Source organism: Toxotes jaculatrix, chromosome 3, assembly GCF_017976425.1.
Source record: "Toxotes jaculatrix isolate fToxJac2 chromosome 3, fToxJac2.pri, whole genome shotgun sequence".
NCBI classification, from domain to species: domain Eukaryota; kingdom Metazoa; phylum Chordata; class Actinopteri; family Toxotidae; genus Toxotes; species Toxotes jaculatrix.
The window spans coordinates 26,199,251-26,212,304 of NC_054396.1; the positions used below are offsets into that span (position 1 = coordinate 26,199,251).

Below are 13,054 nucleotides of genomic sequence, written 5' to 3' on the forward strand. Positions count from 1 at the left end.
TATTCAGAAGCTGACACGGTGATAGTCGTCTTTCTAGCCAAACAGCCCTCCCAACACTTCACACAATTACTGTTCTTGTATGACCTTCAACATTTGATCATGAATTGTGTTTTTCAACATGGGCAGGCTTTGTCTCATGTCTTACTTTTCTTGACCTTCTTCTCTTCGTCGTTCTCACTGGCACCCAGGAGAGTAAAGATGATGCCGGTTTGAGAGTTGAGGCCGACGGCTGACACCACCATCCTGCCTGATCCCTCCATCACGTGGGTTCCTGAGGAAAGATTCAAAAAGCTACGAGTCACAACTGAAACTTGGTTTTTAGCTTAGGCTGTATTACCGTCATTTTTTTTTATTTTAGATTATTGTCAAATCATTTATTTTCTGCTTGTGGAATTCCTCAAGGACTGATATTATCAGGCCCAAAAACTTTTCTACGCAAGAATTAAACCTTTTTGTTTAAAGCTAATGAACATTAGCAAAATCACTTCAGACCATCATAATTCATGTTGGTCCACGTCATATGACTGTGAACAGGCACTCACCGGACAGCAGCATAGGGTCCTTCTCCAAAGACTTGCGAACCTGGTCGGATTCTCCAGTCAGAGAGCTCTCGTCAATCTTCAGGTCGTTGCCTTGGATCAGGATCCCATCAGCAGGCAGCAGATCTCCTGCAAGTGCAGAGGTCAGAAGTCAAAGGGTCTTATTCAACAGATTTTTGCTTCACTCTATTACATAAACCAAACTGAATACAAACTGTTTAACTCTCCTACTAATGCTTAAATAAGGTTTAAATAAGGCCAAGTTCAAATATCTGGCGGAAAACCTTGCCAGAAAAGTGGGTGGTTCGTTTCGTACCGTATTTTATCTGAGCGATGTCTCCCACCACGATCTCTGCCACAGGAATCTGGATGACCTGGCCTTTGCGGATGACGGTGAACTTCTGTTCCTGCTCGATGCGACTCTGCAGCCCACGGAACTGCTTCTCCTTGGACCAATCGTTGAAGGCCGTCACCAGGACCACGATGATGACCGAGAACAAAATGGCAGCACCCTCGATCCAGCCAGCCTGGGCCTCGCCCTCGTCCTCGACACCACCTGCGACCTGGCCACATGCTGTGAGAGGACGAGGACATGTTGAACTGGAATCATTATTACCAAATATGTCAAGTCCAAGTACCCTGCATTACTAAAACCTCAAAATTTACATACACACAATTAATAAAATAAAATGGTGAGTGCATGATCTACGTGTACTTATATCAACGGTCCTGTCTTTGCATTACTTTTTTTTTTTGCAGATGACTGCACTGACCTTCACTGTCGCCTCCTGGTGGATGGTAGAAGGACAGGCCCAGCGAGATGATGGCAGCGATTTCCAGGATTATAAGCGTGACGTCTTGCAGAGCCTCCCACACCAGCTGCAGGAATGTCTTGGGCTTCTTGGGGGGGATGAAGTTTTTTCCAAATGCCGTGTGACGTTTCTCCAGATCGACGGGGTTACCAGACAGACCTGCAGACACAAACACAAGACATTAATGTTCGCATCAATCCAAAAAAACTCGAGAAGGACATAAGCTGTTTCAATCACTCTTGAACCACACTTAATGCTCTTTGGAGCCATCAAAGAAAAATCCAAGGAGATCTGAGGAAAATAAACGATAAAGCACAGCTGACACTACCCTGATTTGGATAGAAACCTTCATCACGGCTTGATGAAGACTTCAAGACACAAATGAGTTTCAGGTGTGTGATGGAAGGCTTTGCAGTGTACAAAGTATGAACATACTCAATCCAATGTAATCCAATACAAGAGCACCGCCATGAATTCTACTTTTAGGAAGCTTTATTAGAGAAAATAATTGGCAGCCCTGGTTGAATTACTGTTGAGTAACTATTGTGTATTTACTCGTTTTATCTTGTGTATTCTATGTGCATGATTACAAGATTAATTAGTTTTGTACTCAGTTAGGAAGGCCAACTCCTGTCTCCACCCTTTAGTGAAAATGTGTTTAGGTTGGTATATTGCTGTTCATCTACGCACACAGTGAGGGCAGAGGATGCACCACAGTTATGAAAAGTAAGGATTTTACAAACTTCTATGAACAGTAGTTTAGCAACGTGACCTACTTTTGTTGCAGGGAAAGACTGCAGTGTTTCCATATACAGTATTTTTTTTCTTTGGGCGAATCACCAAAACAGATTTGTCCCACCCAGAAAATTTATGTATTTTTGTATTCGTCATTTCTTCCTTTCTGTCTAGAAAGACAGAAAGGACATTTTGATGAATATATGGACCAATAGGTCAAACAAATGGTACATTATTGTTGGAAAATTAATTCCCATGTATAGATTTGAAACATAAAGATGCACAATTAGCTGCTAGTTGCTTTGTTTTCTGCCTTACCTAAAAAATATCAGTATGTCTGACTTCCTGTCAGTGATCCTGCAACCCTTCAGGTTTACCCTGTGGCCCATTATGTGGGCCCCCGTCCACAGGTTGGGGACAATGGGTGTGTCTTTGGATCTGTGGTAGTGATGAGTCCAAGGCAGCCTGAACTGACCTGAGCCCACCCCTGCTGTACAAACAATCTGCTGCTCCACCAAAGCCAAACTGCTCCACGTCAGTGCAACACCACCTGATCTTACCGACCCGGTCTGGATCAGGTGGCTCACAGAAAACTACTGAAAATCCCAGTTAAACACTTATTTGGAAATCAAGAATCAAAAAATAGATTCATCATCAACGTAAACGGTCACAGGTTGCAGCCCTATTGACAGTATAATGTTTGAATGTATAAAATTTAATGTGTACTGTAATGTGGCATTATCCTCACCTACAGGCTTCTTTAATTATCAGCCACAAAAAGTCTACAACTAATTGATTAGTTCAGTTAGCTGAAAAATGTTGTTGATGTTTTGCTTCCAGTCCCTGTGAGAAAGATCTCTCACAGTCCTCTGCTCACTGAAGACAAAACAATATCTGTAAGTTTCTGATTCCAGAGCTGTGACTGTCATTTTCCAGCAGTGACTCACATTTAACGCTTGTTCATTCTCCATATAAAGACAATAAAAATAAAGAGATTTCTCAGTCAACACGGATGCTTACAAGGGGGCAGAGCAGGAGGGCTACGTCTTTAGAGCTCCTTGCTTTTAGCTTTTATTAAAATTGGGTGAAAATTAGATTTTAGAAAAAACATTTTATACAACCAGTTTATTTATGGTACTATATTAATTAATGAAGAGTAATCAGCGGGTCGGATTTATCGTCACTTTCGGAAGGATTTTCTGAGCTCGTTAGCTTTAACTCCAGTAAACAGTGTTTCTTTGCAGCAATTTGCGGGCGCACAGGGACAAGTCTGAACGAAAGCTAGTTTAAAGGCTCTGCTTCGTTTTAATAAATCTGGTACCTTTCAGTAAAACCTGAAAATCTGTGACTTCCTCTGCACGGCTGTGTGGGCAGCAACACGCCTGCTCTGGATTCTTGTTGGAGTTGGGAGATGTGCAGTGGAACGTGATCTGACTGTCAACAGACCGCACTGCCAGGATTTCTCATGAAGGAGGACTCTGTAAGTCAGCACCAACATGAGCTCAGGCATGTTCCTGTCTTTATATGTTTTAATAATGGCCTCTTATTCCACCTCTGATTATTCTCTCCAGACAGACTGAATGAAGAGATCCCCTCATCCTCCTCCTCCTCATGACTTCCTTCCATCTGTCTTTCTTTCTTTTCTCTGGATGTGATAATCTGGAAAACTACCAGTTAATAGTTTCACCCATTTTGAGGTTTTATCTACTTTCAGAGTAACCACAACCACAATGCACACAGGGGGACTAGCTTCCTCATCACTCATGCCACACAACCTTAACTAGGCGGTTCCGATGGCATAATTATTTAACAACTGACAGGTAAATCTGACAGAGATAAGAGATGAGATTATGTACTATTAGACGAGGTGATATGAGATGAGAGGGGGCCAGATGAAGTGAAGGAAGAAGATAAAATGTGAATAGATGTGGGGGGTAGTGAGATGAGTTAAGGGGTAAAGTGATTTTAAGTGAGGTGCTGTGTTGTGAAATGACATAAGATTAGATGAGATGAGGTGAAATAAAATGAAATGAGATGATATAAGATTAGAGGACATGAGAGATGAGACAATCTTAGGTTATGTGAGATGAGGTGATAGGAGGCAAAGTGATATGAGATGATGAATTAGAAGGGATGAGGTGGTTTGATGTGAAGAGATGTGTAATGGGGTGTGGTGTTTTGAGAAGGGACGAGATGAGATGAGATGAGACGAGATAAAATGAGATATGAGACATGAGATGAGACAAAGTGATAGGCAAGATAAGGTGACATGAAGTAATGGAAAACTATCAAATATTCACATTTGGAATGAGATTTTTTTGTATTTATTTTGGCATCAACAGTCAAACAGAATTAAGTGACTACCAAGCTCTAGAGCACTGGCTGGATTCTGGGTCCTGACATTCATAATGGGGGGTTACTAATAATTCTTTTTGCCCTGGGGCTCCCAAGCAGGTGAATCCTGCCATGAGTGAGAAGAGATAAGACAAGGTGAGATGAGGAAAGATAAAGTGAGAGGGGATGAAATGAGATCAAGGAATGTGCAATCTGGTAAAGAGGAAGAGATGAGATGAGGTTGGAGGAGGCAGAATAAGGTGAAACTAAATGAGATGCTGTAAGGTGAGATGAAATGAGATACAGCAAGGCCATCTTAGGTGAGATGAGATAAACTGATGTGAGAGATGAACTGAAATGACACTTGGATAAACAGAAAAATCTTTCAAACTTATAAGCTATTGCATTAACACAGAACTCCACCTATTTTAAATGAACACACTTCAGTTAATCTGAATGACAGTGCAGCTTCCAAACATGTCTGACTGAATACGTCTGAAGTTTAGAGCTGAAGCAGAAACGGCTTCGTGATGAGCTGGTACAGAGATTTTAAAAATACACTGGTTGTCAAAGTCATCACCAGCCATGTTTCATCACACTGTGGTTTAGTTCAAAGTTTGGTTTGATCATTTTTGAGTCGTTATTGATGCTGAAAGCTCCTGACACACTAAAATAAAGAAAAACCGAATCACAGAGAACCTTCACTGGCTGCTTGATCGGTACGAGTCTGTTTTTCCTGGTTTAATATTGTGATTGTGACGGCAGGTTTCATCTGGTGCCTGGCGTGAGCTCGTTGTGTTGGTGAACGTCCCCATGGAGATGCAGATTAAAGCTCTGCGATGATGTTCCAGTAACAGCAGAGCACATTCGCCTGTCACAGATGTTTATGAATTTCAGCTTCCAGCAGAAATGGACTTCACTGGTCCAAAAAGAGGTCTCTTCCAATTCACAGCCTCATCAGCCAACACGCAGCTTCATCTTTTACCACACACAGTTTTCACTTTCATTCATTCTCCGTCTGACAGATTAAACTGCAGCAGCATGTATTAATGTCCAGACTCATTGTTCAGACTTTTTGATGTCCACTACAAAGACAGAAGACTGTATCCTTTATCATCTCTGCAGTTCATCCACCAGCTCTGTCTGTGCCTCCATCTTTTCTATCATCCTCCTGCTGTGATTTATTCTTTCGCTGTCCTCCCACAGCTGGACTAACAGTCACATACAGAAAGAAGTGATGCCAGGGTCACGCTTCGGCTTCTGCTGCATCTGATCAATTTCAAGCATGAAATCCAGCCAAACCCGAGCCAAATTTTAGAGACAATATAACCACCTATAAAATCAATGCAAAGATGCCAATGGACATGCACTGTTGCAACTTTACCCAAGGCATCAAATATCAGGGTAAAGACGTCTTTCTCAGATAAAAAGGTTTCAACTTGCGCCAAAAAAAAAAGTTTCAAATATTAAATGTCTAAACACAAGCAGCAAACTTTTTCTGAGTGAAATATGGTCTAAAACTGATAAAACTGTGATTTAAACCAGGAACTGTCAGACGAAGGATTAAAGAACATTATGAATCCGACTAAACCTGGTGTCAACGATCGGGATCACAAACACAGACAAAGTGTGCTCTGCCATTTTCTCTCAAACAGAAGAAGTGGATCGGAGGGCTGAAAAGCCTTTTTATAAACCGGGTGTGTGACATGTGACCATGTGCAGTCGCCATGGTAACACCTACAGAAGCCATCCTCTCAGCTGGTCACCTCCTTTATGTACACACTGTAAGCTAACAGTCATCCTGGTTATTATTACACTTCTGTCTCCCTCCACTGTAACTTTCTATAATCTGTTCAGCAGCAAACATCCAAATGAACGTAATTATTCTGGCGACAGTTCCTTTAAAAACTGTTCTGCACTACACAGTCTGTCATTATCACATATCTTTTAATAATGATGTCGAACAGTAGCTGCTGACAGTGTAAATGCAGACACACCGCAGTCAGACCATCTTTCAATTTTTTCCTTTGAAGAAGTTCTTTCACTGTGCTTTCAAACACACTCAGAGCCCTGCAAAATCACAAGAGTAGCCGCAATGAAAAAACAACTTTCAGTTTTGCTTTTTTATTTACAGTCAAGACAACTGTAGTCATCATGGAACCGCAGGTCTCTGCATTTCCTCTATTTTACAAATTCACAGTCAGTACAATAATATATGGGTTGGGTGCTGGGCGTCTTCATTAAATTTAAATCTTCTAACAGGATCCATGATCTAATGGTAACCGACCGCCCTCTGCACACTGATGAGATCATTTCCATCGTCGTGAAGTCCATCAGGACGATGGAAATGATCTCATCAGTGTTTTTTTTTTTATCAAAAGAAATTCTTTCCCAGCAGCAGGAATATGACAGTGAGTTCTCCAAGTTTGTGGTCTCATCTTCAGTTTAGACCGTTCATTTTCTCACAGTATTAACTTTACAGTAAAAGCATAAATGTACCCATATGACCGAATACAACTTATTTAATGTATATAGTCGACAGACACTATAATGGAAACACGTCTTTCTGTACAAAACTGTAGCATGGTTCTATCGTTTCTTTGTTGTAGGAGCAGACAGAAGTATTTTGGCTGATAAAGGAAAATCAGATTTAACAGTTTAATTCACAGGAAAACACAGAGCCTCTTCTGTCTTCAGTGTCCACAGACCGGTGTCTACAGGGAATAAATCTGCCTTTAATACAGACACTCACATCCTCTGCTGCAGAATGATGCAATGACTGAGGTTCTTAAGTCCTCAGGCTTATACTCCTTTAAAACCGAAACCCCTTTTTAGTATACTTCAGATTTGTATGTGTGCATTTCTCAGTTATTTTTCAGATTTTTGGAAAGTGTAGAAAGAGAATTTCAGAGGGCAAAATACAGATCCTATAGATATCTGATACTATAGATAGCAGAGCCTGATACAGAGTAAGAAAAAAGAAAGAAAGACATGAAGAGCGTTGCATGTCTTGGTGACTTTGCTCCTCTTGGTGATTGCTTAGAGGAGCATTCTGCTTCGACTGGCAGAGACACGAATGACCTGAGGCTCAGTGTGTGTGTGTGTGTGTGTGAGAGAGTGTGTTAGTTACAGTGAATAGGACTCGGGTCACGCAGCTCGAGCTGTATCTCAGATTGGTCGATGACTTCTCACGCCACGGAGCTAAAAGAGATCCGACACGCCAGCAGGCCGAGAAACCTCTGAACCTACATACACTGCTACTGTGTGTGTGGGCTTTTTTTTTTTTTTTTTTTTTACTATGTTATGGTACTTGAGGAGTCAGATAGCTTTGTGGGGACCAAAATGGTGGACTCCACAAGTTTAAATAGCTGTTTGAGGATAAAGACTTGGTTAATGCTCCTCTCCACAGCACTAATTCATCATTACAATAACAGGCAGTCATGTTTCACATTTTAAATAGAAATAATGTTTTCAAAAATAATGTTTTTACACTAATTAACTCCAGTTAGTCCTTTGCCTGACATCCAGATTGATGTTAAGCTACCATCTACACAACTGAACACTTCCTGATGTTCTTTCATGTTAAAAGCCCACCTATAAACAGAAGACTTGAGGATGTTTAATGTAAAAAAATTATGCAGGAAATGTTAAATTATATTCATGGTAGCTTAGCTTTGTTTAGAGGCAATAGTCAAAGAGAAAGCGCTGATATGACTCTTTCGGTACTTATGCAATTAGTGCTATGGAAAAGGATATAGTAGTGATTTTATCTAGTCAACAGGTTTATGGTTAATCAACAACCATTCTGACTATCAATTAATAGCTTCAATTAATCAGTCATCAATTCAAGCAATCAGTTCCAACCATGCGTGTTTCTGCTTTCTCAAGCCACTCCCACTGGAATACAAGAACCTTTGGCTGGACTGTTATTCAATTAACACAACTAATCAATAGCCAATAAAAACAGTTCAGTCAGTTACATCCAAAACAAAAACATAAACTTCCTCTGCCTGGTATTTATCCAGTCAGTTTTACTTGATCACATGTTCTCTGTAGCTCTGATCTGAGGGGCAGATATTAGCACATGAGAGAAACCGCTAAAATCTCTTCAATGTCCACACTGCTTGTGGTTTGAATCTGCATAAAACTGAGCACTTGATCATCAGCTGATGACACAGTCAGCGACTGTTCAAATCCATTTTTATTTGCCAGTTTCCGTCCTCAGTCCTGGATGTTTGTTTGAAGAGACTAAATCCTTTACATGAAGGAATAAAAGAGATGCTACAGAGACAAAGAGAAATCATGTCCTGTCTGCTTCTCACCTGAGCGGTGACAGAACAAGCTGCTGCTCATTAGCATTTTCCTAAAATAGTCGTCTATTTTTAAGTTCATATGTGTCTCTTTATGAAGCTCTTTGTAACCCAGGTCCTGTTTAAATAAAGTTTACATCCGGCTGATTGTCCCGTGCTCAGAGGCTGCGTGTCATCTCAACATGAAAAACACTCTGATTTTGTAAAATGACGAGAATGACAATCAATGACCTCCAGAGAGGCAACAGACTGATTCATCAATACGCATTAACCAGCGGGATACACAGCTACAGCTGAGCCTTGTTTGTGTGTTTTAGGACGTGTGTGTGTGTGTGTGTGGTCAGGTTGCACTCGGGACAGTGACAGGCATCTCTGCGTCCAATCAGAAGCCGATTTTACAGACTGAAAGCAAAAGCAGCTGAACAAGAAACGTCTCATTTTCACAGCCAGAGCAACGAGCTGATCCAGAAACCAAGTTAAATATAACTGTGTGAAGTCTCTAACTGCTAACACAACGCCTGTGTTACTGAGCTAATCAGGTTAGCTAACTGTCAGCTGGCTATCAGGCAGCAGAGCAGCTTTTATGTGGTGTTTCAGGGTGTGAGAAACATGAGCCTATATATTAACACTAATACAACAGATACAAGAGATCAAGTGTGTATCTGGTTTCACTTGGTAATGAACTGCTATAAATATATAACTAGGGCTGCAGCTAATGATCATTTTCTTGGTTAATCAATTATTTTTTTAGTCTACATAATGTCAATCAATAGTAAACATAAAAAATCACAACCCCAAAACTCTCGTTTTGACTAATCAACAGTCCAAAACCGAGTTATTCAGTTTACTATCATAAGATGTTTGATCTGAGACGCTGGAACCAGCAAACGTTTGACTGAAATGATCAATCGATTATCAAAACAGCCGGCATTTAACTTAATTTCAATCCACCAACTGATTAATCAACCAATCATTCCAGCTCTAAACGTGACACAACAGAAGCATCTAGGCTATTTATCAAGTTTAACGTCGGCACTTGCGCTAACCACCTCAGAGCAACGTGTGAACACTCACTCATTGTGAGTACACACAGTTAATGATGATGGTGATGAAGGACATGATCCGACTGATGAGAAAAGACAGACCGTAAACAGCAGCTCGACTGAAACTGGACTGACACTGGTCCACTCCACTTAACTGTAACAGTCAATCACTGTGTGTGTTTGCCCTCAATATTGCATTTAGGTTTCCCCCAATTTTTTTTCTCTCCCTCTCTCTCTCTCTCTCTCTCTCTCTCTCTCTGTAGAGAAAATATAATTACACTTTCTTCATTAAAGTGAGTAATTTCTTGCGTGGAGGACGAGACTACAGCTGTCCTGTGATTACCAAATGGAACAGAGCAATGATCTATGGAGCCATTAGGGGAACGGGCTGGAACTAATTTCAATCCTGGAATGGACTGATGACACACACACACACACACACACACACACACACAGAGGGATCAAAAGATGAGACAGGGAGAGAGAAATAACAAACAGCAGCTTGTCGGCCATTTTCTGGCCTCGTATGAAGCTCTGAAATCCAAACTGATCATCTTTCACCACAAAATAACAGGTGTCGACCAGAAATGTCTGTTTGTACGAATTATCATTGTTTCACGGCTGACACGCTGCCACCTCTTCATGTGTGTGTGTATGTGTGTGTGTGTGGGTTTACTACTACTAGTTTAGTATGATTCACTGAATTATAAGAAATATAATTCGTGGCCTTGCCCAGTTAAGCTGCAGTCACCCGCAGAACAACTGACCCACACCGAACCTCAACAATCACTTATGACATGGCAGGTCTGAGCCTGATCATCATTTGTGATGTGAAAACATCAGATGTGCTGTGTCATTGTTCGGTAGTAAAATCCTAACACACTGTCAAGTGTCTCTCCTGACGACAGCGCCGTCGGCTGAAGTGTTGATCACGCAGTAACTGGAGTCAGGGTCGGGTCCAGTTCAGGAGCAGTTTAGCAGTCAGCACAAGAGCTGTGAGTGTCAGGGTGTGTAGAAACGAAGGTGTGGAAACACAACCTTCCTGCTCCGTTCACCTTTTCAATCACTCTCCTCTACTTCCACGTCAGCCAGGTTTGCAGTTAGGTCATTTTGAGACAAGACTTGATTTGTAAAGGTTTAGAGCCTTTGACACTGTTATCTTATGTTTCCCTGTGTACTATGAGGGGAAAAAAGAAATATATTTGGGGGCACAGGGCAAAAACTTGCAGCTCGACCCTTGTTAAGGAGCTGAAGTTAGTTTTTTATTAAGAAAGGGCAAGATTAGATTAGATAATGATGCAGCACTTTCATTTGCTGACACTGTACAAAAGTGGTGCGGTCAAACAAAATTACAATCGATCAGATACTAATCCAATTTACACACTGAACCTGGAAATTTTGGAAGCCCCTGTGCGTCGGAGGATTCCAGGGCAGTTGCCTGCTTTGCTTGGTAGGTAAATCAGCATTGCAGATGATTCAAATGAATGAGATTTGAATCGGCAGCTCCCTGACTGATGATTTAAATCAGCCACGTTAATATTGATTAATATCTGGATTAAATGATTTATTAAACCCCCGGGCCGTGGGCCAGCGCTGGGCTGCGGAACATTTGCTACTGACCCAAGGAGAAAATGATTCAGCAAAAAAAAAAACAGGTAAATGATAATTAAACAAGTTGTCGGGAATCATAGGTCATATTTGCGATAATAACCTTGAACTTAGAACAATCTGTCTCTGCTGGGTCTTTGCTTTCGACCATGCCCTCTCACATTCACAACAGGACAGTGATCTTGAACTGAAGTAGGCAAAATTAAGCAGTCAGTCATCACCCACTTACTAGAAAGTGAAAATACTGCGAGTCTGACAGAGCTTTGATCATAGATCAAAGGCGTAATGTGTGAGTTTTGATATCAAAACATGTTCTTGGCATAAAACTAAATCCAAATTGCTCCAAATCAGTTCTTCCCTGGTGATATCCTGCATTTCTGACTCTTAGTAAAGTAGGAATTTAACACGTCGACTCAGTCTGGCGTGGTGTTGGTCATGTCTTACCTTCTATGGGGGATGTTTTCAGGCGGCGGCAGATGGCCTGCACATCTCCATACGTGTCCCGTATCTTATTGACGGCCTCGGCGCTCCGCAGCTCCATCAGGCTCCTCAGATCCGACGTGGTCACCCCAAAGTCCCCGTCATGGTTGCCCTCGGCAACCGAATTCCCCGCAGGGTGGTCCGCCGTGTTGTTGGCCATTCTGGTCCTCTTCACAGAAGTTTAGGTGCTGTTGTTGTAGTTGTTGTTGTTACTCTGAGTGTACTTGTTGAACTGATCAAAATGTCAGACCGGGTCGTCAGTTCACAGGAATTGTGGGTAGTGTAGTTCTCACAGGAGGCAGGCGGAGGAGACGAACACTGAGGTTAACTCCTGGCCTGGGCGTGCATGCGCCTCTTGGTTACCATGGAAACAGGGGAGTAAACATGTTCCTCTGGTCCGTCGCTTAAGTGGAAACAGAAACAGGAAAACAGATTTTTATAAATAACATCCAGACAGGACACAGTCTGAACACACAGCAGTCAAACAACGTCATCAGCAGACAGACCAGTTCAGGACTCCCTTTGATTTTTACTAATTAATAGCACAGAGACTAATTGGGCCAATTAGAGGAGAGTTTCTCATCTCGGATTATTAAAGGAGTCCCCTGAATCACCGAGGTCGTTATGATATAAACTGATTATCGGTTTGCGCTGTTCCTCTGGGACACGATTGGATATCTGCTCTCCTTGAACAGTCTGCTCTGAGTTCATGACTGAAGTAGAAAGTTTAATTTTGTCTTTTCTCTTGTTTATGGATAAATCACGTTTCATCAATCTACAGTGCGTCGCTGCAGATCAAAGGAAAGAAGAAAACAGCAGTGACGATAATTAAAAAATGAAGGAAAAAGAAAGTATTTTCCTGGATTGTCACATGGAAATGAGAAATCCCTGAAAGAAAACCTTCACAGCCTCGTGTACCCTAAAATTAAATCTGCCTGGCAGTTCATCATCCCTTCCATAACTGAATAAATCTATAAATCCTCACTCCTCTGCCCTCACTGTGCAGTAAGTGCACAGCTATACAGCGAGCTAAATGCTCTTCCATTAAAGGTCGAACGCAGGAACCGGCCTTTGAAATCATTAGTGGAAACAATTGTGAAACTGTAAAAGCAGTAGTGGAAAACAAATTCAATTATAGTGATTACAAATCAGAAAAAGATGAGATACCATGGTCAAGACTAAAAGGTTCTGTA

General features: G+C 41.5%; 1 protein-coding gene across 2 annotated transcripts in view; it reads right to left on the bottom strand.

Annotated features, from left to right (window-relative positions):
• The window catches only part of LOC121178841 (plasma membrane calcium-transporting ATPase 1-like), a 79,543-nt gene that overhangs the window by 36,692 nt on the left and 29,797 nt on the right, over nt 1–13,054 (bottom strand). For both annotated transcript variants that reach the window (XM_041033238.1, XM_041033237.1), the window contains exons 2-6: nt 11,826–12,264; nt 1,313–1,510; nt 856–1,113; nt 543–668; nt 146–271 (exon numbers count right to left, since the gene is read on the bottom strand). In XM_041033238.1, the coding sequence (XP_040889172.1) occupies nt 146–271; nt 543–668; nt 856–1,113; nt 1,313–1,510; nt 11,826–12,021 (904 nt within the window). In that variant the 5' untranslated portion in view covers nt 12,022–12,264. The remainder of the gene's footprint in view (nt 1–145; nt 272–542; nt 669–855; nt 1,114–1,312; nt 1,511–11,825; nt 12,265–13,054) is intronic.